Genomic DNA, 24728 nt, shown 5'->3' on the forward strand with positions numbered 1-24728 from the left:
CGATAAAATTATAAATGGTTTACAGTACTGAAAGTTTCATTATTTAATCTAAATTAGTTTTTTCCCTTTCTCTGAGAATTTCAAAATATGAAGAAAAAATGTTTAATACAGTAAACAATTAAAATAACAAAATAAAGACAAGCATTAACTGCTTGACTAGGAGTCAAACTTACCTTAGCAGCATTGTAACATGATTTGTTTGTAGTTTTAATTCCTTGATTGCACTTGCAACAGGGTCTCCTTGAGCCTGGGCTTCTTTCACAATTAACCCAATTTCTGTCCAATCTATCTGGTTAGCTAAAGCACTTCGAACTACCTGAATGGCTCTGTCAACTATTTGTAGGTTCATTTCTATGAGCTCTCCTTTCAGTTTGTCTATTTCCTTAAGAAACAAACCACACACATTTACTACATTGTCAGTTAAAGTTAACATTTTTGGAAAAGCACTGAGAAAGCCAAACATAATACCTGAGCCTGCTGAAGAGCTTCCAATCTGTTTTCGTGATCCTTTCGAACATTATCTAATTTCTTCAATGCTTGTTTTTCCTTTTATTGGCAAAACAGATTTTTTAAAAATTAGGTTTCTCCTACCTCATGACACCCCTCTTTTACTTTCCAACACTCACTATCCTGACCACATCTATGCTGTTATCTAGCTGGCTGAAATTCCCATAGTCTACCACCCTTGGCCTATCCCACTACAACGAGTTCCATGCCCCAAAATTACTTCTCCTGTCTCCCTAACTCCCATTCCCTATATAGAAAGGTATTTTCATTACAGGTTACTGTGTGTATAAGATATACCCTTAATACCCTTGGCATTATTCAAACAGGCAAAAATCAAGACATTTTTTCCTATGGCACAAAAGTAAAGTTTTGGAGAACAAATTCTTTATTTTTTTTTTAAATAACAGAGACAAGGTCCTGCTATGTTGCCCTAGGCTGCTCTTGAACGTCTGAGCTCAATCCTCCCACCTCAGCCTCCCAGAGTGCTGGGATTACAGGCCTGAGCCACTGCACCTGGCAGGGAATGAATTCTTAAAGAGCATAAACTACCAAATGACTTCTTATTTTTTGCTGCTTTTGATTTTCTCAGAACTATTTCCAGTATTTTACAGAAGCTTTTTCCTGTAAATTAGTAAGACAAAGGCTCATGGTAGTTATTTGACCTTCTATATGGCATTTTATCATATATAATCTACATTTCAAGGTTATCAATTTGGGGGCAAAATTTCTAACACTAGTAATATCATCAATTAATGAGTATTTAAATGCTAGATGAAGTATTTAAATGCTAGATGAAATATTTTTTAAAATTTAGATAGTAAGAATGGTGACTATTAAGACACCCATAAAAACATGGGGTTCAGTTTAGTAGCCAAAGTGCTGCCACCATGTGGTAATTACATGATGTATATAATTCATCTGACTGGCCTACCTGCTTTGAAATTGTGCTATGATTAACTAACTTTTTTTTTTTTTTGAGACGGAGTTTCGCTCTTGTTGCCCAGGCTGGAGTGCAATGGCGCGATCTCGGCTCACCGCAGCCTCCGCCTCCCAGGTTCAAGCAATTCTCCTGCCTCAGTCTTCCGAGTAGCTGGGATTACAGGAATGCACCACCACGCCTGGCTAATTTTTTTGTATTTTTAGCGGAGACGGGGTTTCTGCATGTTGGTCAGGTTGGTCTCTAACTCCTAACCTCAGATGATCCACCCACCTCGGCCTCCCAAAGTGCTGGGATTACAAGCGTGAGCCACCGCGCCCGGCTTATGATCAACTAATTTTTTAAAACTGAAGAAGTGGTACAGGGATTCAAACAATTTGTTTTTTTTTTTTTTTCTTTAAGACAGAGTATCACTCTGTCGCCCAGGCTGGAGTGCAATAGCACGGTCTCAGCTCATTGCAACCTCCGCCTCCCAGGGTCAAACAATTCTCGTGCCTCAGGCTCCTGAGTAGCTGGACTACAGACACCCATACCACACCCTGCTAATTTTTGTATTTCCAGTAGAGATGGGGTTTCACCATGTTGGCCAGGCTGTTCTCGAACTCCTGACCTCAAGTGATCTGCCCGCCTCGGCCTGCCAAAGTGCTGGAATTTACAGGTGTGCGCCACCGCGCCCAGCCTCAAATAATTTGAAATTTTTGCACACATATTTTAAGACTACTTTTGAAAAAATCAAATCCCCTTCAAATCAAGAGTGACTATTAACAATTTATGAAACTGTTCTGCAGCAAATGCTCTAAAAACATGGTTAAATATGCTGGGAAAATACTGTACGTCACTTCTTTTGGAGTCACGATACACAGAAAACATATTAAGACCTAGCTTTAAAGTCCATTTAAAAAAGAAACAGTTTAATGATAAACAATATCTCCTCCTCTGGCCTATTTAAAATCTCCCTAGAACAGTATCTCCTTAACAGCAATGTTTTGAGAAGCTTTGGGTTGTTCTGAGCAAACCACATTAAAGTGTAAAGAACAGGCCTCACCTTCCCACTATATTTTCCTTTTTTTCCATAATATCTGAAATACTCATGAAACAAATGAGGACATACTTTTGAACAATAAAATCCCCCATGGACCTTCTTCATAAACCTCTATCACAAATAAAGAGGCAGGTCAGAGAGTTCCTGTACTACTTCTTACACTCTTTCTGAAAGGCTACCCTTTCCTATATCATCTACCCATCAAACCACTAAAGATTACCTGGTTTAATATGTGTTTTTAATAATACATACCTGTTGTAAAGCTTTTAAGTCAATTTTCTGGCCTTCTATCTTGGAATAAAATTCATCCACGGCCTTATTAAAAAAACAGACAAACAACTAGTTGAAAAAAAAAAGGACGGTCTCTACTTCAACTTGCATACACAGAATTTTATTTTACTTTTTTTTGAGACAGAGTCTTGTTCTGTTGCCCAGCCTGGATTGCAGTGGCGCGATCTCAGCTCAGTGCAACTTCCACCTTCCAGGTTCAAGTGATTCTCCTGCCTCAGCCTCTTAAATAGCTGGGACTACAGGCGCACCCCACCACATACCACTAATTTTTGTAGTTTTTCGTTGAGACAGGGTTTCACTGTGTTGGCCAGTCTGGTCTTGAACTCCTGACCTCAAGTGATCCGCCTGCCTTGGCCTCCCAAAATGCTGAGATTATAGGCATGATCCAGCATGCCCAGCTGCATACACAGAATTTTAGATTCCACTGTGTTTCATAACACCACTTAAAGAACTTGAACAGATTTCCAGTAAATGTATTATTTGGCTAAACAGTATCAAGAATCAAACGAAGTTCAAATCTCTGGTCTTTCATCCTAAAATAAAGTGGCAACAATTATTTCCAACAGCTGTATCTGTGACTACACTGATCTTTAATGCCCAGATTCATAGTGAATGTAAAGCAAGTATAGTTTCAATTTCTCAATAGAAGTTGATATTAACAGCTCATATCATGCTAACTAACTGGTAAAGGAACAGAATGGAAAACCCACCTTGTCAAATGATTCAAATTCTATATATGGACATTGTGAATGTTGAGAAAACAAGAAAGGATGAAATTCCTCGTACCTGTAAAACATATTTATTATATCACAGTCAAGAACATTAACAAACATACAAAGCAAATTGACCCATGCCTATATGCTTACGTGAGTATGTCTTCAACTGGTTTATCTGCTTCCAAGCTTGGTTTTATTTCTCTTTTCTGAATGATATATCCCTACAAAAATCCAGTATTAAAATCATTCCTATTCATAATTAACAAAGATTTACTTTCTTTCTTTCTTTTTTTTTTAATACAGAGTCTCACTCGCTCTGTCACCCAGGCTCGAGTACAGTGGTGTATTCTCGGCTCACTGCCACCTCTGCCTCCTGGTTCAAGCGATTCTCATGCCTCAGCCTCCCAAGTAGCTAGGATTACAGGTGTGCACCACCATACCTGGCTAATTTTTGTATTTTTAGTAGAGACACAGGTTTTGCCATGATGGCCAGGGTGGTCTTGAACTCTTGGTCTCAAGTGATCTGCCCACCTTGGCCTCCAAAAGTGCTGGGATCACAGGTGTGAGCCACCGCACCTGGCCCAAAGATTTAGTTTCTGTGATTGATATTAATTTGCACCTAGCCCAAAGGTTTACTTTCTATGACTAGTATTAATTTTAATTTTCTATAAATACAGTTATACTTTGAAAAGGGAAAAAAAACACTCATAAGCTCCAAGGTAATTCAAAAAATGCTTAATGGCTGGGAACTGTAAATCACAACATTTTTGAAAAGGGCTGACAAATGAAAATGTGCTTCTCTATCTAAAACAACTAAAGAAATAATTGTAAATTCCTCAACTTTTCTGAAGAGCCGATACTAACCTGTCATTGTACTTTCTATAAAAGGGAACAGAAAAAAACTTACAAAACTTACAAAAACTTACAAAAATACACAAAAAAACTTACAAAAAAACTTACAGAAATGTTTAAAACACTATCCTGGGTCGGTTGCAGTGGCCCATGTCTATGATCCCAGCACTTTGGGAGGCTGAGGTGGGCGGATCACTTGAGGTCAGGAGTTCGAGACCAGCCTGGCCAACATGGTGAAATCCCATCTCTACTGAAAATACAAAAACTGGCCAGGCATGGTGGCACGTGCCTATAGTCCCAGCTACTCGGGAGGCTGAGACAGGAGAATCACTTCAACCAGGGAGGTAGAGGTTGCAATGAGCCAAGATCATGCCACTGCACTCCAGCCTGGGTAACAGAGCAAGACTGTCTCAAAAACAAAACAAACAAAACAAAACAAACACATCCTGGCCGGGTGCGGTGGCTCACGCCTGTAATCCTAGCAATTTGGGAGGCTGAGGCGGGTGGGTCACAAGATCAGGAGATCGAAACCATCCTGGCTAACACGGTGAAACCCTGTCTCTACTAAAAATACAAAAAAAAATTTAGCCAGGCATGGTGGTGGGCGCCTGTAGTCCCAGCTACTCGGGAGGCTAAGGCGGTAGAATGGCAGGAGGTGGAGCTTGGCAGTGAGCCGAGATCGCGCCACTGCACTCCAGCCTGGGCAACACAGCGAGACTCCGTCTCAAAAAAAAAAAAAAAAAAATCCTGGAATAAGTATATTACAGGTAACAATCTTCCAAATTAAAATAAAATTTATATATAATGATCCTTTAATGAACATTTAATTTCTGAACACCCAAATAAATCACAACAATATATAGTAAGTATACATGGTGCTACCTTCCCACTGAAGTTGGATGTTGTTTTCATATAGTCTTCTGCTTTCTGCAGAGAAACAAGTACTTTTTCAATATCTAATGGTGGGGGAAAAAAAGAAAAAAGGAATGCCAATCAAGTGTCATGGCAATCAATCATAGCTAAACAACTATGCAGAAAAACAGGAAAGTGCTTATGAAATAATGTAGTGTTCAAGAAAATTAGAGATAGTGATTTCATGTTTGTAATCAGTAGATGTGGATATATGGTTACGTTTTGACCAGCCTACTGTCCAAGTAGCTTTTACTGAATCATCCACCCTTCCCTCCATGACCTGAAAGGAACTTTGTTCATAAACTAAATTCCCAAATTATTTCCAACTATTTTTGGATTCTTTATGCCATTCCTTCTTCAAAAACTTACAGTTTTAATTACTATAGCTTCATACTTTAATCTGTGAAGGGTTACACAGACAGTAATAATAGGAAATCATTACTAGTATTTTCCAGAGTTATCCTGAACATTTTCACATGCTTTTGCTCCACACAAACATCAGAGTCATTTTACAAAAACAAAAACAAAACATCACCACCAGCACCTGTTGTCATTTTATGACTGCACTGATTTCGTATATTGCCAAAACTAAAACATTCACTAAAATCTCATTCAATTTTTTTTTTGAGGGTGGTGATAATTGTTTTTGTGGGGTCTTTTTGAGATTGGGGTCTCACTCTGTTGCTCAGGCTGGAGTGCAGCAGTGCAGTGACCACCCACTGCAGCCTGAAACACCCAGGCTTAAGTGATCCTCCCATCTTAGCCTCCCAAAGTGCTGGGATTTCAGGCATGAGCCGCTGTGCTTGGTCAAATGTTTTTCATTCTAGAACCACCTGCTCCCTTATTACCTTCCCACAAAAAATTTTTATAGTTAAAAAAAAACCAAAATAAATGAAAATGTACCATGCAGACATACCTTTAGTTTCAAGTTTTTCATCCACTTTGACATTACCCGAGAATCCATTTTCTATAAGACAGTGTTCAATGAGAGCTGGTCCATAGGCTATAAATGCAGAGGATATTACTTTTAGTATTTTCCTATAAATTGTTTCTTTTTGTTTTGGTTTTTTGAGATGGAGTTTTACCCATCACCCAGGCTGAAGTGCAATGGTACAATCTTGGCTCACTGCAACCTCCGCCTCCCACCTCCTGCCTCAGCCTCCCGAGTAGCTGGGATCACAGGCACTCACCACCATGCCCAGCTAATTTTTGTATTTTTAGTAGGGACAGGGTTTCACCATGTTGTCCAGGCTGGTCTTGAACTCCTAATCTCAGGTGATCCACCCACCCTGACCTCCCAAAGTGCTAAGATTACAGGTGTGAGCCACCGTGACCCAGCCTAAAATTTAACATTCAAAATATAGCACAAATTTATATCCCAATATCAATGATCTACTCAATAACAGTGGCCAGCGAAAACAACAATAAGTTTATTTATTTTGAAGTGTTATTTAGAAATGACAATTCTAGTTCTCAGACTGGGTGTGGTGGCTCACGCCTATAATCCCAGCACTTTGGGAGGCTGAGGCAGGAGGATCACCTGAGGTCGGGAGCTGGACAGCAGCCTGACCAACATGGAGAAACCTCGTCTCTACTAAGAAAATAATATATTAGCCAGGTGTGGTGGCGCATGCCTATAATCCCAGCTACTCAGGAGGCTGAGGCAGGAGAATCGTTTGAACCTGGGAGGCGGAGGTTGTGGTGAGCCAAGATCATGCCATTGCACTGCAGCCTGGGCAACAAGAGTGAAACTCCATTCCCCACCCCTCCCGCCCCGCTCCATAAAAAGAAATGACAGCTCTAGTCCTTAAAGAAATTTGAGACTACAATTAACTTACAAAAGTCAGTGCAAGTTATAGGAATTTAATGGGCTTCAACCACAATGAGGACTCCCCAAAAATTGGTTAATATCCCATACTAATAAATAAAGGAAAAAGGCCATATATCATTTCAGTAGATGCAGAAAAAGCATTTGACAAAATTCAACACTAATTCCCAATAAAAACTCTCAATAAACTAGGAATAGAGGGAGCACTGTCAACCTTATAAGGACACCCATGAAAAACCTATAGCTAACATGATAATTATTGGTGAAGGACTGAATATTATCCCCCTAAGATCAGGAACAAGGAAAGAATATTCAGTCTCACACTGCTATTCAACATTGTACTGGAGGCTACAGCTAGCACAATAAGGCAAACTAATTAATAGCATTCAGATTCTAAAGGAAGAAGTAAAGCATCCTTATTCACAGATGACATGATCCTGTATGTTAAAAAATCCTAAGGAACCCACAAAAAAAAACCTACTAGAATGAATAAACAAGTTTATCAGGTTTGTAGGATACAAAAACCAATATACAGAAATCAATAGTATTTCTACGCAAAAATGAAATTAAGAAAACAATTCCACTGACAATAGCATCAAAAAGAACAGAATGTTTAGGAATAAATCTAACTGAGAGAAATTAAAGATCTAAATACACAGTCAGACATTCTCTCTTCATAGAAGACTCAATGTAGTTAAAATGGCAATTCTCCCCAAACTGATCCACAGACTTAATATAATCCTTACCAGGCCAGGTAGTGGCTCACAGCTGTAATCAAGATCAGCCTGGCCAAGAAGGTGAAACCCCATCTCTACTAAAAATACAAAACTTAGTGAGCGTGGTGGCGCACACTTGTAATCCCAGCTACGTGGGAGGGTGAAGCAAGACAATCGCTTGAACCCAGGAGGTGGAGGTTGCAGTGAGCTGAGATCATGCCACTGCACTCCAGCCTGGGCAACAGAATGAGATTGTCTCAAATAATAGTAATAATGTAATCCTTATCAAAATCCTATGAGGCTTTTTTCGTAGAAAGTAACAAGTCAACTCCAAATTTTATAAGGAAAGGCAGGCTGGGCGCAGTTGCTCACGCCTGTAATTCCAGCACTTTGGGAGGGTGAGGAGGGCAGATTGCTTGAGTTCAGGAGTTCGAGACCAACCTGGACAACATGGCAAAACCCTGTCTCTACCAGAAAATAGAAAAATTAGCCAGGAGTGAATCCCTGTAATCCCATCTACTTGGGGGGCTGAGGCAGGAAGATGGCCTGAGCCTGGGAGGTTGAAGCTGCAGTGAGCGGTATTTGTGGCACTGTACTTCAGCCTGGGCAACAGAGTGAGACCCTTGGGAAATGCAAAAGATCTTTTGAAATGTCAAATGCCAAAACTCCTTTGAAAAAAAAGTGAACAGTTAGAGGACATATAAGTTGAGTATCCCTTATGTGATATGTTGGGATAGAAGTGTTTCAGATTTCAGATTTTTTTCACATTTTGGAATATCTGCATATACATAATGAGATATCTTGGGGATGCAACCCAAGTCTAAACACAAAGTTCATTTATGACTTTACACAATATAGCCTAGAGGTGATTTTATACAATATTTTAAATAATTCTGTATAGCTGTCACATAAGGCCATTGTGGAATTTTCCACCTGTGGCATCATGTCTGTGCTCAAAAAGTTTCAGACTTCAGGCCAGGCACGGTGGCTCACACCTGTAATCCCAGCACTTTGGGAGGCCAAGGCGGGTGGATCACGAGGTCAAGAGATTGAGACCATGCTGGCCAACATGGTGAAACCCCATTTCTACTAAAAATACAAAAAAAATTAGTTGAGCATAGTGGCACACGCCTGTAGTCCCAGCTACTTGGGAGGCTGAGGCAGGAGAATTGCTTGAACCTGGGAGGCAGAGGTTGCAGTGAGCCGAGATTGCACCATTGCACTCCAGCCTGGTGACAGAGAGAGACTCTGTCTCAAAAAATAATAATAATTTTAGGCTTAAGATTTTCACATTAGGAATGTTCAACCTGTAATATCTGATTTCAAAGATTATCGAAATTTGCCAGGGGAAGGCCAAGTGTGGGGGCTCACACCTATAATCCCAGCAATTGGGTGGCCGAGGTGGGTGGACTGCTTGAGCTCAGGAGTTTGAGACCAGCCTGGGCAACATAATGAGACCCTCTCTCTAAAACAAAAAAAATTAAATTAAAAAAGAAATCTGCATTTGCCAGGGAGACACTGGCTTAAATGAAACATACAAATTTTATACATGCTATACTAACAGTTGGAAAGTTCTAAAGATAACTTTTGAATGCATTCCAATTTCATAAGAGAGGAAGAGTAACTCTCTAGGGCTCAGTAATCAATGGTACCTGCCTCTCTCTCTGTCTTCTCTAGATTCCTTAATATAGGGCTAAGTGATGATCTTCTTAAGTATAAAAGTGTATTGGGATCAAAAATGCTTATTGGGATCAAAAGGACCTGTCAGATGCTGGGATGAAAAAAAACAAACAAACTAAGCTAAGTGGTTATTAAATCAAAGACTCACAATGAAAAAATCTGATTTCTTAGAATACTACCATTAGCACTGAAGTAACAGATAACATAATCTGTATTGCTTTTAAATAAAATCTAATAGATAAAGCTCAGACTTCATGTGGTTTAACTTCTCTTTGACAATAAACTCCTACTTACTCCAGGATCACTTTAAGCTTCTTGTTCAAATTTTCTAATAAAAGCATAAGATTTCAATACATTCCTGAAAACCACACTATCTTGCAAACAGTTCACTGCTATTTGCAGGAATACTCACGAAGCAATGGGTTAAGCACTCTCTTCAGTAGTTCACCCTTAGGTGCGCTGGCTACTATTTCAGTCAACCTGTGAAACAAAATTGACATGTCTCTTACTATCATATATTAAATAAACCTTACAGCAATCTTCATATTCACACTACTTTCATCTTATCAGTTCACCTGATCTTCACAATAATCTGAAATGTAACAGGAATTTGTTCTTCTGTTGTGAGAAAATGGATCATAAAAGTAATTTATCCAAGATTACCAGGTTCTTGAACAGCAGTTTTCTAAGAGAAGCCAGGATTTTTTTGACCAAGACATATTGTTCATCAGCAATGTGCCCACATATAAATGACATAAAACTGACATTTTTCTTTTTCTTTCTTTTTTTTTTTTTTTTGAGACGGAGTCTCGCTCTGCGCCCAGGCTGGAGTGCAGTGGCCGGATCTCAGCTCACCGCAAGCTCCGCCTCCCGGGTATACGCCATTCTCCTGCCTCAGCCTCCCGAGTAGCTGGGACTACAGGCGCCCGCTACCTCACCCGGATAGTTTTTTGTATTCTTTTAGTAGAGACGAGGTTTCACCGTGTTAGCCAGGAGGGCCTCGATCTCCTGACCTCGTGATCCGCCCGTCTCGGCCTCCCAAAGTGCTGGGATTGCAGGCCTGAGCCACCGCGCCCGGCCAACATTTTTCTATAAAGGTTAAAAGTTTGTAAATTTTCATGCCATATCTTAATATCCAAAATGGCTTTACCTAATTAAGCATCTAATAACCTTTTTTGTTTGTTTCTGTTTTTGTTTTTGAGAGGCTGTCTCCCTCTGTCGCCCAGGCTGGAGTGCAGTGGCGCGATCTCGGCTCACTGCAAGCTCCGCCTCCCAGGTTCATGCCATTCTCCTGCATCGGCCTCCTGAGTAGCTAGGACTACAGGCGCCCGCCACCACGCCCAGCTAATTTTTTGTATTTTTAGTAGAGACGGGGTTTGATCGTGTTAGCCAGGATGGTCTCGATCTCCTGACCTCGTGATCCGCCCACGTCGGCCTCCCAAAGTGCTGGGATTACAGGCCTGAGCCATGGCGCCTGACCAACTTTACTTATTTATTTAATGTAGGCTAGTTAAGTGAAGCAGCGGGAGTGAAGAAGGAACAAAGAAATGATGTATGTTAAACTTTAAGAACGACTGCTGTAGAATATGAGTCAGCAGGGCCTTCCAGCTAGCAGGAATACAGCTGAAATACAAAATAAGTGATGAATACAGCTACAATCATCACTTTACCTCACCTTACTTCCCTTTTTCTTATGCAAACCAGAATTTCTCTCCCTTTGTCCTCTGCACATCCATCTGTCTTCTCACAGAGTAGCTAATAAGTCTCCCCAATTTACCAAGAAATCATAACCATCTGAAGTAACCCAAAACTTAGCTAAAAAACACATTGGGCTTGCTTCAGCAGCACATATACTAAAATTAGAACGATACAGAGATTAGCACCATCCTTGCACAAGGATGACAGGAAATTTAAGTATTCTATATTTTTTAATTTAAAATTTAAAATTTAAAAAAATTAAAATGAAAAAGAAGGACATTGGCTGGGCCCGATCGCTCATGCCTGCAACTCCAACACTTTAGAAGGCTGAAGTGGAAGGACTGCTAAAGCCACGAGCTCGAGATCAGCCTGGGCAACAAAGCAAGACCCCATCTCTACAAAAAAAATTTTAAAATTAGTCAAGCATTGTGGTGTGCTCCTGTAGTCCCACCCACTTGGGAGGCTGAGGCAGGAGGATTGCTTGAGCTCAGACAGGAGTTCAAGACTGCAGGGAGCTATGATCACGCCAACGGCACTGTAGCCTCAGGGAAGGGGGAGTGAGACACCACCTCTAAAAAAACTAAAGACAACTGAGCGCGGTGGCTCATGCCTATAATCCCAGCACTTTGGGAGGCAGAGGCAGGCAGATTGCCTGAGGTCAGGAGATCAAGCCCAGCCTGGCTGACATGGTGAAACCCCATCTCTACTAAAAATACAAAAATTAATTGCACATGGTGGCGCATACCTGTAGTCCCAGCTACTTGGGAGGCTGAGGCAGCAGAATCACTTGAACCTGGGATGCAGAGGTTGCAGTGAGCTGAGATCATGTCACTGCACTCCAGCCTGAGCAACAAGGCAAGACTCCGTCTCAAAAAAAAAAACAACACCTAAAGACATACATTTGCCTCTCCCAAATAAGGCTTAATTGCTTACATGCATATTTACATAGTTCAAATAGTCTAAATTGAGTTACATTATCTAAGTAAAACAAAATATTTTATTTCATGTTCTGACATATGACCCATTTTACCTTTTTTTTCAGAGACAGGGTCTCATTATGTTGCCCAGCACATTTTAATACAATATGAAAAGGGTTTAAAAACAAAACACTTTACCTTTCCAAAGTAAGCAAAGGTTCAGCAGCTCTAGCATGATCAAGTGGATAGCATTCACGAACAGCAAATTTAACATCATCTGCCTCATCAGTTCGAAACCTTAGAATATTTAAAATTACGTACTCATAATCTGTAAGAACAATGTTCCCCTGCAATAGAATAAAATATAATTTAGTGCTCTTTCAAATCATTTTTGAGGCCGGGCACAGTGGCTCATACCTGTAATCCCAGCACTGTGGAAGGCCGAGGCGGGCAGATCACTTGAAGTCAGGACTTTGAGACCAGCCTGGCCAACATGGTGAAACTCCATCTCTACTAAAAATACAAAAGTTAGCTGGGTGTGGTGGCAGGTGCCTGTAATCCCAGCTACTTGGGAGGCTGAGGCAGGAGAATCACTTGAACCTGGGAGATGAAGGTTGTAGTGAGCCGAGATCGCACCATTGCATTCCAGCTCGGGCAACAAGAGCAAACTCCGTCTCAGAAAAAAAAGGAAATAACAAAACAAACAAAACAGAAAAAAACAAATCAAATCATTTTTGAAACTACTTAAAAAATTGAGAAAGAAGCCAGGCATGGTGGCTCACACCTATAACCCAGCACTTTGGGAGGCTGAGGCGGGAGGATCACCTGAGGTTGGGAGTTCGAAACCAGCTTGACCAACATGGAGAAACCCTGTCTCTACTGAAAATACAAAATTAGCCGGGTGTGGTGGCACATGACTGTAATCCCAGCTACTTGGGAGGCTGAGGCAGGAGAATCGCTTAAACCTGGGAGGCGGGGATTGCAGTGAGCTGAGATTCCGCCATTGCACTCCAGCCTGGGAAACAAGAGCGAAACTCTGTCTTAAAAAAAAAAAAAAATTGAGAAAGAAAATGTGGTCAATTTCAGAAGCCAGCCAGGCAAGGAACATATTATGCTTTCACCTGCAATTTGTCTTTTAATAGTAATAGTTACGTGGCAAGAGCAATACAGTTAGTTATACCCTTTGCCCACGTATTTCCACATTTGGTAATGTAGCCCAATGAAGTAACTCCAACACTCCAGTAAAACCAAAGGCAATATGCTTAAGGATGTTCACTGAAATTTATTTACAACAGTTTAAAAAAAAAACAAAACCCAAACAGCCTAGATGTAAAAATTAGGGAAACCTAATTATGATAGATTAACACAACAAAACAGTAAAAAGAGGTTACCCAATGGAAACTATGTTTAAAAAAAAAAAGGAAAATATAAATAATGTTAGGTAAAACATAGCAAGACACACAAAAAAGTTGTATCCTAGAAAATGGAAGGCATATGTAAGTTAAAATGAAATTACTTCTTAAAAATTTAGAATTAAAGACTTTTTAAAATTTAATATTGCTAGATAACCTTTTCAATAAAAAAGAAGGGGGAACATAATGAAAATAAACCTAATGAAAGAATACCACCTTCCAAATTTATTACAGACAGTGAAGATAAGAGTTACTCTACAGGTGTAATTAAAATACAAAGAAGCATCCATGAAAATAGTCAAAAATGCCTTACAACTGCTTACAACATAATCATAGAATATGGTGGGAGTAATCCCAAATTCATCTGAAATGACAGGTTGCAACATAAGTGGCTTCAATAAATGTAGCCACTATTTACCTTGATTAGAGAGACAGATAACCAAAAATTACTAAGTGTTGAAAAAATAGTACCAGGCCAGGTGCAGTGGCTCACTCCTGTAATCCCAGCACTTCGGGAGGCCAAGGTGGGCAGATTACCTGAGGTCAGAGTTCAAGACCAGCCTGGCCAACATGGTGAAACCGTCTTATTAAGAGTAGCTGGGCGTGGTGGCAGGTGCCTGTAATCCCAGCTACTCGGGAGGCTGAGGCAGGAGAATCACTTGAACCCAGGAGGCGGAGGTTGCAGTGAGCCGAGATCACACCACTGCATTCCAGCCTGGCGACAGAGCGAGACTTATTCTCAAAAAAAGTTTAAAAAAAAAAAAAAAAGAAAAGAAGAGTAAAAACTCAAGAGTAGAAAAGGACATTTACAACACAAATAATCAGCAAAGGGCTCATAATCAGATTAGATAAAGAGCTCTAAGAGATCATATCAAAGGTTGCTAAGGATGTGGAGCTAAGGGAATTCTCAACATCAATGAATCTCACAGACATTATATATTGAATAAAAGAGCCAGGTACGGTGGCTCACCCCCGTAATCCCAACACTTTAGGAGGTTGAGGTGAGAAGATCGCTTGAGCCAGAGGTCCAAGATCAGCCTGGGCAACAAAGTGAGAGTTCGTCTCTACAAAAAATCAAAAAATTGGCCAGGCGTGGTGGTGCACATCTGTGGTACCAGCTACATGGAAGGCTGAGGCAAGAGGGTCACTTGAGCCCAGGAGGCCGAGTTTGCAGTAAGTCCTGATCATGTCACTGCATTCCGGCCTGGCCAACAGAGCGAGACTCTGTCTCAAAAAAATAAAAAATAAAAAATATTGCATAAAAGAAGCTGGACCCAAAAATGAACAGTACAGTCATGCATCACTTAACAATGGGGATACATTCCGAGAAATGCATTTAGGCAACTTCCATGTTGTGTGAACATAACAGAATATACTTACACAAACCTAGACGGTATAGCCTACTACATCCACCAAGGATATAATATAACCTATTGCTCCTAGGCTAGGAATCTGTATAACATGTTACTGAATACTGTAGTCAACTGTAACACAATGGCAAATATTTGTGTATCTAAGCATATCTAAATATACAAAAATTACAGTAAAAATATGGTATTACAACAGCAGTTCCAGGCCAGGCACAGCGGCTCACGCCTGTGATCCCAGCACTTTGGGAGGCCGAGGCAAGCAGATCACCTGAGGTCAGGAGTTTGAGAACAGTCTGGCCAACATGGTGAAACCCCATCTCTACTAAAAATACAAAAATTAGCTGGGCATGGTAGTACATGCCAGTAATCCCAGCTACTCAGGAGACAGAAGCACAAGAATTGCTTGAACCCAGGAGGCGGAGGTTGCAGTGAGCTGAGATCACGCCCTTGCTCTGCAGCCTGGGCCACAGAGTGAGACTCCAGTTCAAAAAAAAAAAAAAACAAAACAAAAAAAAACAGCAGTCTCCAACCTTTGGCACCTGGGACCAGTTTCACAGAAGATGATTTTTCCATGGATGGAGGGTGCAGGGGTATGGTTTCCGGATGAATGTTTCACCTCAGATCATCAGGAATAATATTCTCAGAAGAAGCACGCAACCGAGATTCCTTGCATGCACAGTTCACAATAGGGTTCACGCTCCTATAAGAATCTAATGCCACCACTGATCTGACAGGAGGCAGAGCTCAGGCGAGTAATGCTCACTTGCCTACTGCTCACCTCCTGCCGTGTGGCCCGGTTCCACGGCCCAGTTCCACAGACCGTTTCCAGTCTGCGGCACAGGGGTTGAAGACCCCTGGTATAAAAGATTAAAAATGGAACACCTGTATAGGGCACTTACCATGAATGCAGCTTGCAGGACTGAAAACTGCTCTGGGTGAGTGATGGTGAGTGAATATGAAGGCCTGGGACATTACTGTATACTACTGTACACTTGATAAATACTGCACACTTGGGCTACACTAAATTTGTTTTAAAATTTTTTGATTTTTTAAAAAATTATGCTTTCTTCAGACCTGATTAAATGTATGTATTTATTTCTATATATAAAATGTTTTTGTTTTTGTTTTTTGAGACTGAATCTCACTCTGTCACCTGGGTTGGAGTGCAAAGGCATGATCTCTCGGCTTACTGCAACCACCGCCTCCCAGGTTCAAGTGATTCTCCTGCCCCAGCCTCCTGAGTAGCTGGGACTACAGGCACGTACCACCACACCAGCCTAATTTTTGTATTTTTAGTAGAGATGGGGTTTTGCCACGTTGGGCAGGCTAGGCTCGAACTCCTGACCTCAGGTGATCCATTCGCCTCGGCCTCCCAAAGTGCTGGGATTACAGGTGTGAGTCACCGCACCCGGCCCAGATTAAGTTAGTTAGTTAGTTAGTTAATTTATTTATGAGAAGAAGTCTTGCTCTGTAGCCCAGGCTGGAGCACAGTGGTGCAATCTTAGCTCACTGGAACCTCCGCCTCCCAGGTTCAAGTGATTCTCCTGCTTCAGCCTCCCAAGTAGCTGGGATTATAGGCGCCCGCCACCACTGCCCGGCTAATTTTTGTATTTTTCAGTAGAGACAGGGTTTTGCCATGTTGCCCAGGCTGGTCTTGAACTCCTGACCTCAGGTGATCCTCCCTCCTCGGCCTCCCAAAATGCTAGGATTACAGGTGTGAGCCACTGCAACCAGCCTGAGCCACTGTGCTCAGCCAAATTTATTTTTAAGATGTTTTTCTTTCTTCAATAATAAATTAAGCTTAGCTTACTGGAACTTTTTTACTTTATACACTTTAAACTTTTTAACTTTTTGACTCTTGTAGTAACACTTAGCTTAAAACACATATCATACAGCTGTACAATATTTTCTTTCTTTATATCTTTATTCTATAAGCTTTTTTCTATTCAAATTTTGTTTTGTTTTGTTTTTACTTTTAATATTTTTGTTAAAAACTAACACACAAACACACACGTTAGCCTAGGCCTACACAGGGTCAGGATCAAGATGTCACTAAGCAGTAAGAGTTTTTAGATCCATTAGCATCTTACGGGACACGTTTACACACAGTCTGTTGTTGACTGAAATATCATTATACATACAGCGCATCAGTGCATGACTGTATTTGACTATTTTCTGGTTGCATGGTATTAGTCCTGAAATGTCAAGTACCAAATAATTTACTTCTCAGATCTTCATCTCCTACATTCACAAGGCTATTTCTAAATGGCTAAAGTCTGCCTAAACTCAGACCTATAGATAAAATGAAGGTTATTACTGGAAAATTTTATTTGTGTGGCACCCATTTCCTAGGGTAGTAATAGCCTTTGACACAGAAAAAAATGTTCCCCACTCACGTTATATAGCACTATTCCAAAATGATTAATAATGAATTTTCCTTCACCAAATCCCACAAATTTAACTTACCCTATCATAGAGCTCAATGATTAAATGATAAGCAGCTTCATCACTTCCAAACTGAAAATCTACAATTCTATCCACACCAAGCTGTTTTGCACTGACTAATCTCCGACTCTTCAAATGTTTTCGGCACTAGCAAGAGAAAGAAAAAGGCATTCATTTAGTAAAAGTGAATTCCTAACCATCTGGTATTGGTTTATAAATAAGCTTCTTTTCATTACCATCAGGAATACTTAAAACATTGTAAATAATAGTATAGTCATAAAGTAAAAGAAACAAAAGAGGGAAAACATTATAAACACTGCTAACTCCAAAACAATGTTTTATTTGCATTTCTTTAAGACAGGGTCTTGCTCTGTCACCCAAACTGGAACCCAGTGGTGTGATCATGGCTCACTGCAGCCTTGACTTCCCTGGCTCAGGTGATCCTCCTGCATCAGCCTCCTAAGGATTGGGACCACAGGCACATGCCACTATTCCCAGCTAATTTTTTCATTATTTGTAGAGACAGGTTCTCACTATGTTGCCCAGGCTAATCTCAAACTCCTGGGCACAAGCAATCCTCCTGCCTCGGCCTCTCAAAGTGCTGGGATTACAAGGGTAAGCCACTGAGCCAGGTCTTTATTTTCAATTTTTAAGTAGAGAATGACGGGCCAATAGCAAAATTTGTTTTGTTGCTTTATACCACTGCTAAATCCCTTGTTGTTGTCCTAATGACCTCACTCAAAGCCACAACCTTTATTTATTTATTTTATTTTATTTTGAGACAGCGTCTCTCTCTGTCACCCAGGCTGGAATGCAGTGGCACAGTCTCGGCTCACTGCAACCTCCGCCTCCCAAGTTCAAGCAATTCTCCTGCCTCAGCCTCCCGAGTAGCTGAAATGATATGTGTGTGCCACCACGCCTGGTTAATTTTTATATTTTCAGTAGAGACGGGGTTTCACCATGTTGGTCAGGCTGGTCTCCAACTTCTGACCTTGTGATCTGCCCACCTTAGCCTCCTAAAGTGCTGAGATTACAGGCGTGAGCCACCGCGCCCACCAACCTTTATTTATGTATTTTTATTTATTTATTTATTTTTGGAGACGGAGTCTCACTTTGTCACCCAGGCTGGTGTACAGTGGCACAATCTCAGCTCACTGCAACTTCTGCCTCCTGGGTTCAGGCAATCCTCCTGCCTCAGCCTCCTGAGTAGTTGGGACTACAGGCACCCACTACCACGCCCGGCTACTTTTCTGTATTTTAATAGAGATGGGGTTTCACCATGTTGCCCAGGCTGGTCTCGAACTCCTGAGCTCAGGTAAGCTGTTCGCCTCGGCCTCCCAAATTGTTAGGATTACAGGCATGTGCCACCACGCCCGGTTCCTTTATTTTTTTTGTCTGTTTGATGACACTTCTAAGTATCCCAAATTTCCCTTATGTGTGCTTCATTTATGTTCAAAATTAAATAATGGTTTCCACTAATCTTCTACTTCCAATATATATCTACTATGGACCATGAGCTTATGGCTTATGGTATCCTGTAAATTAGCCCACCACCTTATATCCAGTTACCCCTACTAATTCTTCTTTTTTTTTTTTTTCTTTTCTTTTTTCTTTTTAAGAGAGAGAGTCTTGGCCGGGAGCAGTGGCTCAGGCCTGTAATCCCAACACTCTGGGAGGCCGAGGTGGGTGGATCACTTGAGGTCAGGAGTTCAAGACTAGCCTGGCCAATATGGTGAAACCCCATTTCTACTACAAATACAAAAATTAGCTGGGCATGCTGGCACATACTTATAATCCCAACTACTCAGGAGGCTGAGGAAGAAGAATCGCTTGAACTCAAGAGGCGGAGATTGTAGTGAGCCGAGATGGCGCCATTGCACTCCAGCCTGTGCAACAGAGCGAGACTCTGTCTCAAAAAAAAAAAAAAAAAAAAAAGGGACAGAGTCTCGCTCTGTTGCACAGGCAGGGCTCAAACTCCTGGACTCAAGCAATCCTCCCACCTTAGCCTCCCAAGCAGCTAGGATTACAAGTGCCCTGCCACTGTGCCCAGTTTATTCCTACAATCTTTACTAATAAAACCCAAAGAGAATTTTCCTGGTATCGTCTATAAGCTTTTGATTAACCTATTTCAATCCAATGTAATAACTCTCATTCTTTATTAAATCCCCTTCCTCCTATCCCTGGACATAAGGTTCTTTTTCTTATTAACAATTAAAATAATATCAGCATGTCAAACCCAAATACAATTTACTTGGCAATACCGATTCTTTTAGATTACATGTACCGTCTTTTTGTACAAATATTTAAGTATGACATGGACTGGTAACAAGACTACTCTGTAGCCTCTAAAATATCTTACAATTGTTTCTAATTTTTTAATATAAAAGACCCCTTAGTCAAGACCAGTAAGAAAGAACGCTTTCTTCAAGACTCAAAAACAGTCTGGGCATGGTGGTTCACACCTGTAATTCCAGCACTTTGGGAGACCAAGGCGGGTGGATCACGAGGCCAGGAGTTCAAGACCAGCCTGGCCAACATGGTGAAACTCCATCTCTACTAAAAATACAAAAATTAGCCAGGCATGATGGCACGTGCCTGTAATCTCAGCTACTTGGCAGGTTGAGGCAGGAGAATCACTTGAACCCAGGATACTGAGGTTGTAGTGAGCCAAGACCATGCCACTGCACTCCAGCCTGGTGACTGAGCGAGACTCCGTCTCAAAAAAATAAAAAGAAAAAGAAAAAAGGACTTAACTACAAAACAAATTTTACATAAGTTAATCTAAAACCACCTTTAAAAAAAAAAGAAAAAATCCACTCTTTGACAAAGGTTGAAAAAAAAAAGAAACACATAAATTCATTATTAAATACTAACATTTTCATAACTAAGAAGAGTTCTTCTCCAGACCTTATAGTTCAAATTAACTGAAATTCTCATTTTATGTACTTATACACTTAGGCAGAATAACTTCCTAGAATAAACAAACTGCTCCTCAACTCAGTAGTTTTGAGAATGACCTATACTGATTTGATTAAACAGTAACCTACATGTAGGGATATCTTTAAATCCCTAAAGGAAAATCACAATCAGTTCTTCCAGAGTCCCTCAGTAATAATTTTATTCAAGAAAAATAAAGACAAAAGACATCATTGAAAGGATAGAAGTTCACATAAAGGAACAATAAAAAGGGGATTATTTATCATGGAGAGTACAGATGGACACATAGTACATATTTAAAGCTTGTTTCATTTCCCTATCAACAGCTTGGTGAAATCAACCTTCTGCTGTGTGCCACAAAGCTATAGCTGTCATCCCCAAATGTGAATACTGGAACAACCACTGGGATTTACCACATAATGGACATAACTCTACCTGTGCCATGCAACAGTAACAGCTCTTTGTTTTATTTATAAAGTGCTTAACATTGTCTGCTTCATTGAGGAAATCTTTCTATACATTTAGATTGACATGTACACCTAACCCATAGAATTCTAAGTATTTTTAAAAATGACTGACCTCCTATTAGTGTAGCCTGATTTGGAGATGTTTACACAATCCCAGTGTCCTATCTCACTGGCCTGTTACCTCAACCATAAAACTGAAATTGTATTTGTTCTTCACATTCCACTGAATTGTTAAACAACTTAAATGAAATACATAGTATTCATCTGCCTTTAAAAGTGCTACACAACATGTAGCATTATTATTGTCATTATTATTAAGGACAGGTCCCAAAAGAACTATTTTGGGTTACTATTAAATAAATTAAACTTTAATAATCTGAGAATTTTGTGAAAGCCTTTGTGATATGGGAACACTTACCTAATTTGTAATCCAAAACAGACTCTATAAATTGCTGGGGGGGTAAAGCTCTTCTCTGTAAAGCCTCTAATGAAATAACTCAATGCCATAACAGATACATTTCCAAAGTAAGGAGCAGAGCAAGAAGGAAATGAACAAGTATGGAATTCTAATATGTATCAGATATTGTTTCAGTTTTTTTTTTTTTTTTTTGAGACAGAGTCTCACTCTGTCGCCCAGGCTGGAGTGAAACAGTGTGACCTTGGCTCACTGCAACCTCTACCTCCCAGGTTCAAGTGGTTCTCCTGCCCCAGCCTCCCAAGTAGCTGGAATTACAGGTGTGTGCCACCACGCCTGGCTAATGTTGTATTTTTAGTAGAGACAGGGTTTCACCATGTTGGCTGGGCTGGCCTTGAACTTTTGACCTCAACTGATCCACCTGCCTCGGCCTCCCAAAGTGTTGGGATTACAGGCATGAGCCACCGTGCCCGGACTGTTTTAGGTGTTTTATATGTCATTTCAATTAATCCAATAATTTCATGAGGGAGGTACAATCCACATTTTACATTTAAAGAAACCAAGTTCCAAGAGGTTAATTAACTTTTCCATGTTTTAAAATCACTTTCTGACAAAGCCATTAATTCAAAGTTAAGTATATGTGACTCGAAAGTCTTGTGTACCACATGAATTTTCAATCTATACGTTACATCAATAAAAGAATGGGTAGCATGCCCACACATGTAAAAATCTGTTTCAATAGTAAAAACAAAAGAGGAAAGTAAAAAGACTTAGTAACATATTAATGTCAGTGAGTGTTCAAAAAAAAAAAAAAAAACACTGACTGGGTAGAGGAATACGATTCAGAAAAGTAAGCTCTGGAAGATAAGACTAGGAAAAAAAGGTGGGGCAGGGAGGAGGAAGAACACAGAAAGCCAAGAATGTTAGGCTATAGAATACAGATTTAGAAATTAGGAAACTATAAAAGATGAGATAACTAATGAAAATTATACTTTAAAAAAATTAATGTTGGGTCAGGCGTGGTGGCTCATGCCTGTAACCCCAGCACTTCAGGAGGCTGAGGTGGGCGGATCACCTGAGGTCAGGAGTTCGAGATCAGACTGGCCAACATGGTGAAACCCCATCTCTACTAAAAATACAGAAATTAGCCAGACCTGCTGGCACGCGCCTGTAATCCCAGCTACTCAGGAGGCTGAGGCAGGAGAATCACTTGAACCTGGGAGGCAAGGTTGCAGTGAGCCAAGACTGTGCCACCGCACTCCAGCCTGGGTGACAGAGCGAGACTCCGTCTCAAACAAACAAAAACAAACATTAACGTTGGTCTAATTTAGAATTGTGTTGATGCGGAGAAGTGGACTACAGTTAAGGAACTGTAAGGCTGAATGTGATAAAAGCTTGAACTCTAATAGTGACTGTGGAAACAAGATCTGGAGCAGAACAGGATGTGAAAGGTAATGGGGAGAAGTCAACTAATAAATATTCACTTTATTCAACCCATTATCTGTCAACCACTCCTTTTACCTTCATTTTATCTGCACTTTATTCATAACAGTGAAGGAAACCCCAATTAAAAACTCAATTGTTAGTGAGCAATCTCTTAAAATTTAGCTTCAAGTGTAACAAGTTTACCTTCATGGCAAAACTAGACGGCATCATATTCTTAGGCCACTCAAATTCTGTTGTATGAATTCGTATGCCAGATTCAAGTAAAAGTGTAGCTTTAAAGTCTGGTCTGTAGAAGAAAAAAGTCAAATTTTTCTTTAGGGTATATGCCAAAGCTAACTGTGAAACAGACTTAAAATGCAGGTAAAAAAAAATCAGTCATCTCATACTTAATCGCCAAAGAGAAAATAAGCCTATAAAATGTTCTTACTTTTGAAGACGAATAAGGTATGTCTTATTATCCACATCATAAACATTGTTTACTCTCATTCCTAGCAAGCTGCAAAGATAAAGGAAACATGTAACATACCACACTATTGTTTGAAACATAAAACTACACATAATTTAATAAAAGCTTCGAAAGAGCGGATCTCAGTCTCTAAGGATACGGAGTCAGCCGGGGAGCAGTCTGAAAGCCATTTGGGCATTCAGTTCAAAACTTAAGGGTAACGATTTTAAAACAAAAGTGGTCTATCAGCTCTAGGAACAACACACTATAGCTTGCGTCTTCCAAATGACCCAATTTTGGGAGAGAAATACAGTGAAATATAATCCAATTAATTTATTACAAGGGAGAAAAAAAAGATAAGAGGGCCTCGAAAACATGACAGAGCTCACACGGCTGAATAACAGAATCCAGACTAGAATCCAGATCTCAGTCCAAATCTGCTCAACCCAGCTAAAACGGCGATGCTCTCTTTCTTTTGGGTGAGGGGCGAGAGGTGTTCAAGAAACCAAGCCTCCAGTCTAGAAACCTCTGCAGCAAACAACCACTCTGGCGTCTCACGTTTTACCAAACGTTTCCTGCCCAACCCGGACAACCCAGGCCAACAATGCAAGAGCGTAGCGCTAGCGGGGCAAGCCAGAGAGCTGGGAGGACGCGGGGGATGGGGCACGAGGTGCCTGGGACCCCCAGGGGTATCCTAAGGGCCAAAGGAAAGACACCACACGCCTGCCCACTCAGGCCTAGACAGGTCCACAGACGCACTAAGAAATAAGGAAACACATCAAGCTGGTCTGTTTGCGCCATGGGACCCCGGCCTCTGCCTCCTGCACTCCCCGCACGAGCCTGGTCACTTAGGGGACTGTACCTAGCGTTCAGCTCCGCGAGCACGGCGCGGAGGTCAATGGTGCTAAAGCGGGTCTTCATAGCGAGGTCCGAGGGTCACTACCGCAATTTCCTCTACTGCCCAGCCGGACTCGACACCACTCCTCTTCCGCGCAGGCGCACTTGTCGGAGATCTACGGCCGCGCAGAAGACCCAATATTCCTTGAGGCGAACGTATTTGTGTCGCTTTTCTGAAGATTTCTGTTGTCAAGTTGTAGTTGACTCTTCATTATACCAAAACAATTCGAATAAAGATCCAAACTGTTCTCTTGAAACTGCATTCCTTCCTGGAACCCTCACGGACCAGTCTGGTTACCTTGCCCACTTGTGTTTGGGGCTCAAGCCAGCCTTCATAGTGACCCCTGCTGGTCGAAACAATTTTCGAGACAATTAACAGGAGTATTTCCCCACAGGGGGGCTGTAGGGCTCAGTGCAGAAGAGCAAGGACCCCTCCCTGCGCGCTTACTTTGACATAAGATTTTGAAATGTAACGAAACAGAACCGCTTCGGTCCTTCTAAGATTATCCTCAACTATCAAGGCGAACTCTCAAAACGGAGTTCCTATTTTGATGGGTCGTGCTCTCCGAAGGAGCATTCTGCAGTTGATTACAGTATTCTCATCAAACCTCGGTCTCGGTACCCCTGAGACGCAGCGCAGTACCTGGTATACAACTGGTGCTCCACAAACACTTGGCAACATGAATATGCAAGTGTTTAGCTAGATAATGGTGAAATACGATAAAAATAAAAATAAGATTCCCAACGGGAGTGGGGTGGGAGGGGGGATTCACAGTGTAGTGAGGAAAATAATCTTGT

General features: G+C 40.9%; 1 protein-coding gene and 1 pseudogene across 3 annotated transcripts in view; one reads left to right on the plus strand and one right to left on the minus strand.

Moving 5' to 3' along the window:
- Positions 1–24269, minus strand: part of NEMF (nuclear export mediator factor) — a 69001-nt gene extending 44732 nt beyond the window's left edge. The window contains exons 1-13 of one of the 3 annotated variants that reach the window (XM_010389488.2): positions 23896–24269; positions 23016–23084; positions 22772–22874; positions 17345–17470; positions 12295–12443; positions 9894–9961; positions 6174–6260; positions 5228–5301; positions 3644–3714; positions 3488–3563; positions 2739–2801; positions 469–546; positions 174–382 (exon numbers count right to left, since the gene is read on the minus strand). In XM_010389488.2, coding sequence (XP_010387790.1) covers positions 174–382; positions 469–546; positions 2739–2801; positions 3488–3563; positions 3644–3714; positions 5228–5301; positions 6174–6260; positions 9894–9961; positions 12295–12443; positions 17345–17470; positions 22772–22874; positions 23016–23084; positions 23896–23954 — 1232 coding nt within the window. In that variant the 5' untranslated portion in view covers positions 23955–24269. The remainder of the gene's footprint in view (positions 1–173; positions 383–468; positions 547–2738; positions 2802–3487; positions 3564–3643; positions 3715–5227; positions 5302–6173; positions 6261–9893; positions 9962–12294; positions 12444–17344; positions 17471–22771; positions 22875–23015; positions 23085–23895) is intronic. The other 2 variants (XM_010389490.2, XM_030929938.1) reach the window with 2 other exon arrangements.
- Positions 11315–11410, plus strand: LOC115897814 (annotated as a pseudogene).
- Positions 24270–24728: the final 459 nt, after the last annotated feature.

This window comes from Rhinopithecus roxellana, chromosome 5 (genome assembly GCF_007565055.1).
Source record: "Rhinopithecus roxellana isolate Shanxi Qingling chromosome 5, ASM756505v1, whole genome shotgun sequence".
NCBI classification, from domain to species: domain Eukaryota; kingdom Metazoa; phylum Chordata; class Mammalia; order Primates; family Cercopithecidae; genus Rhinopithecus; species Rhinopithecus roxellana.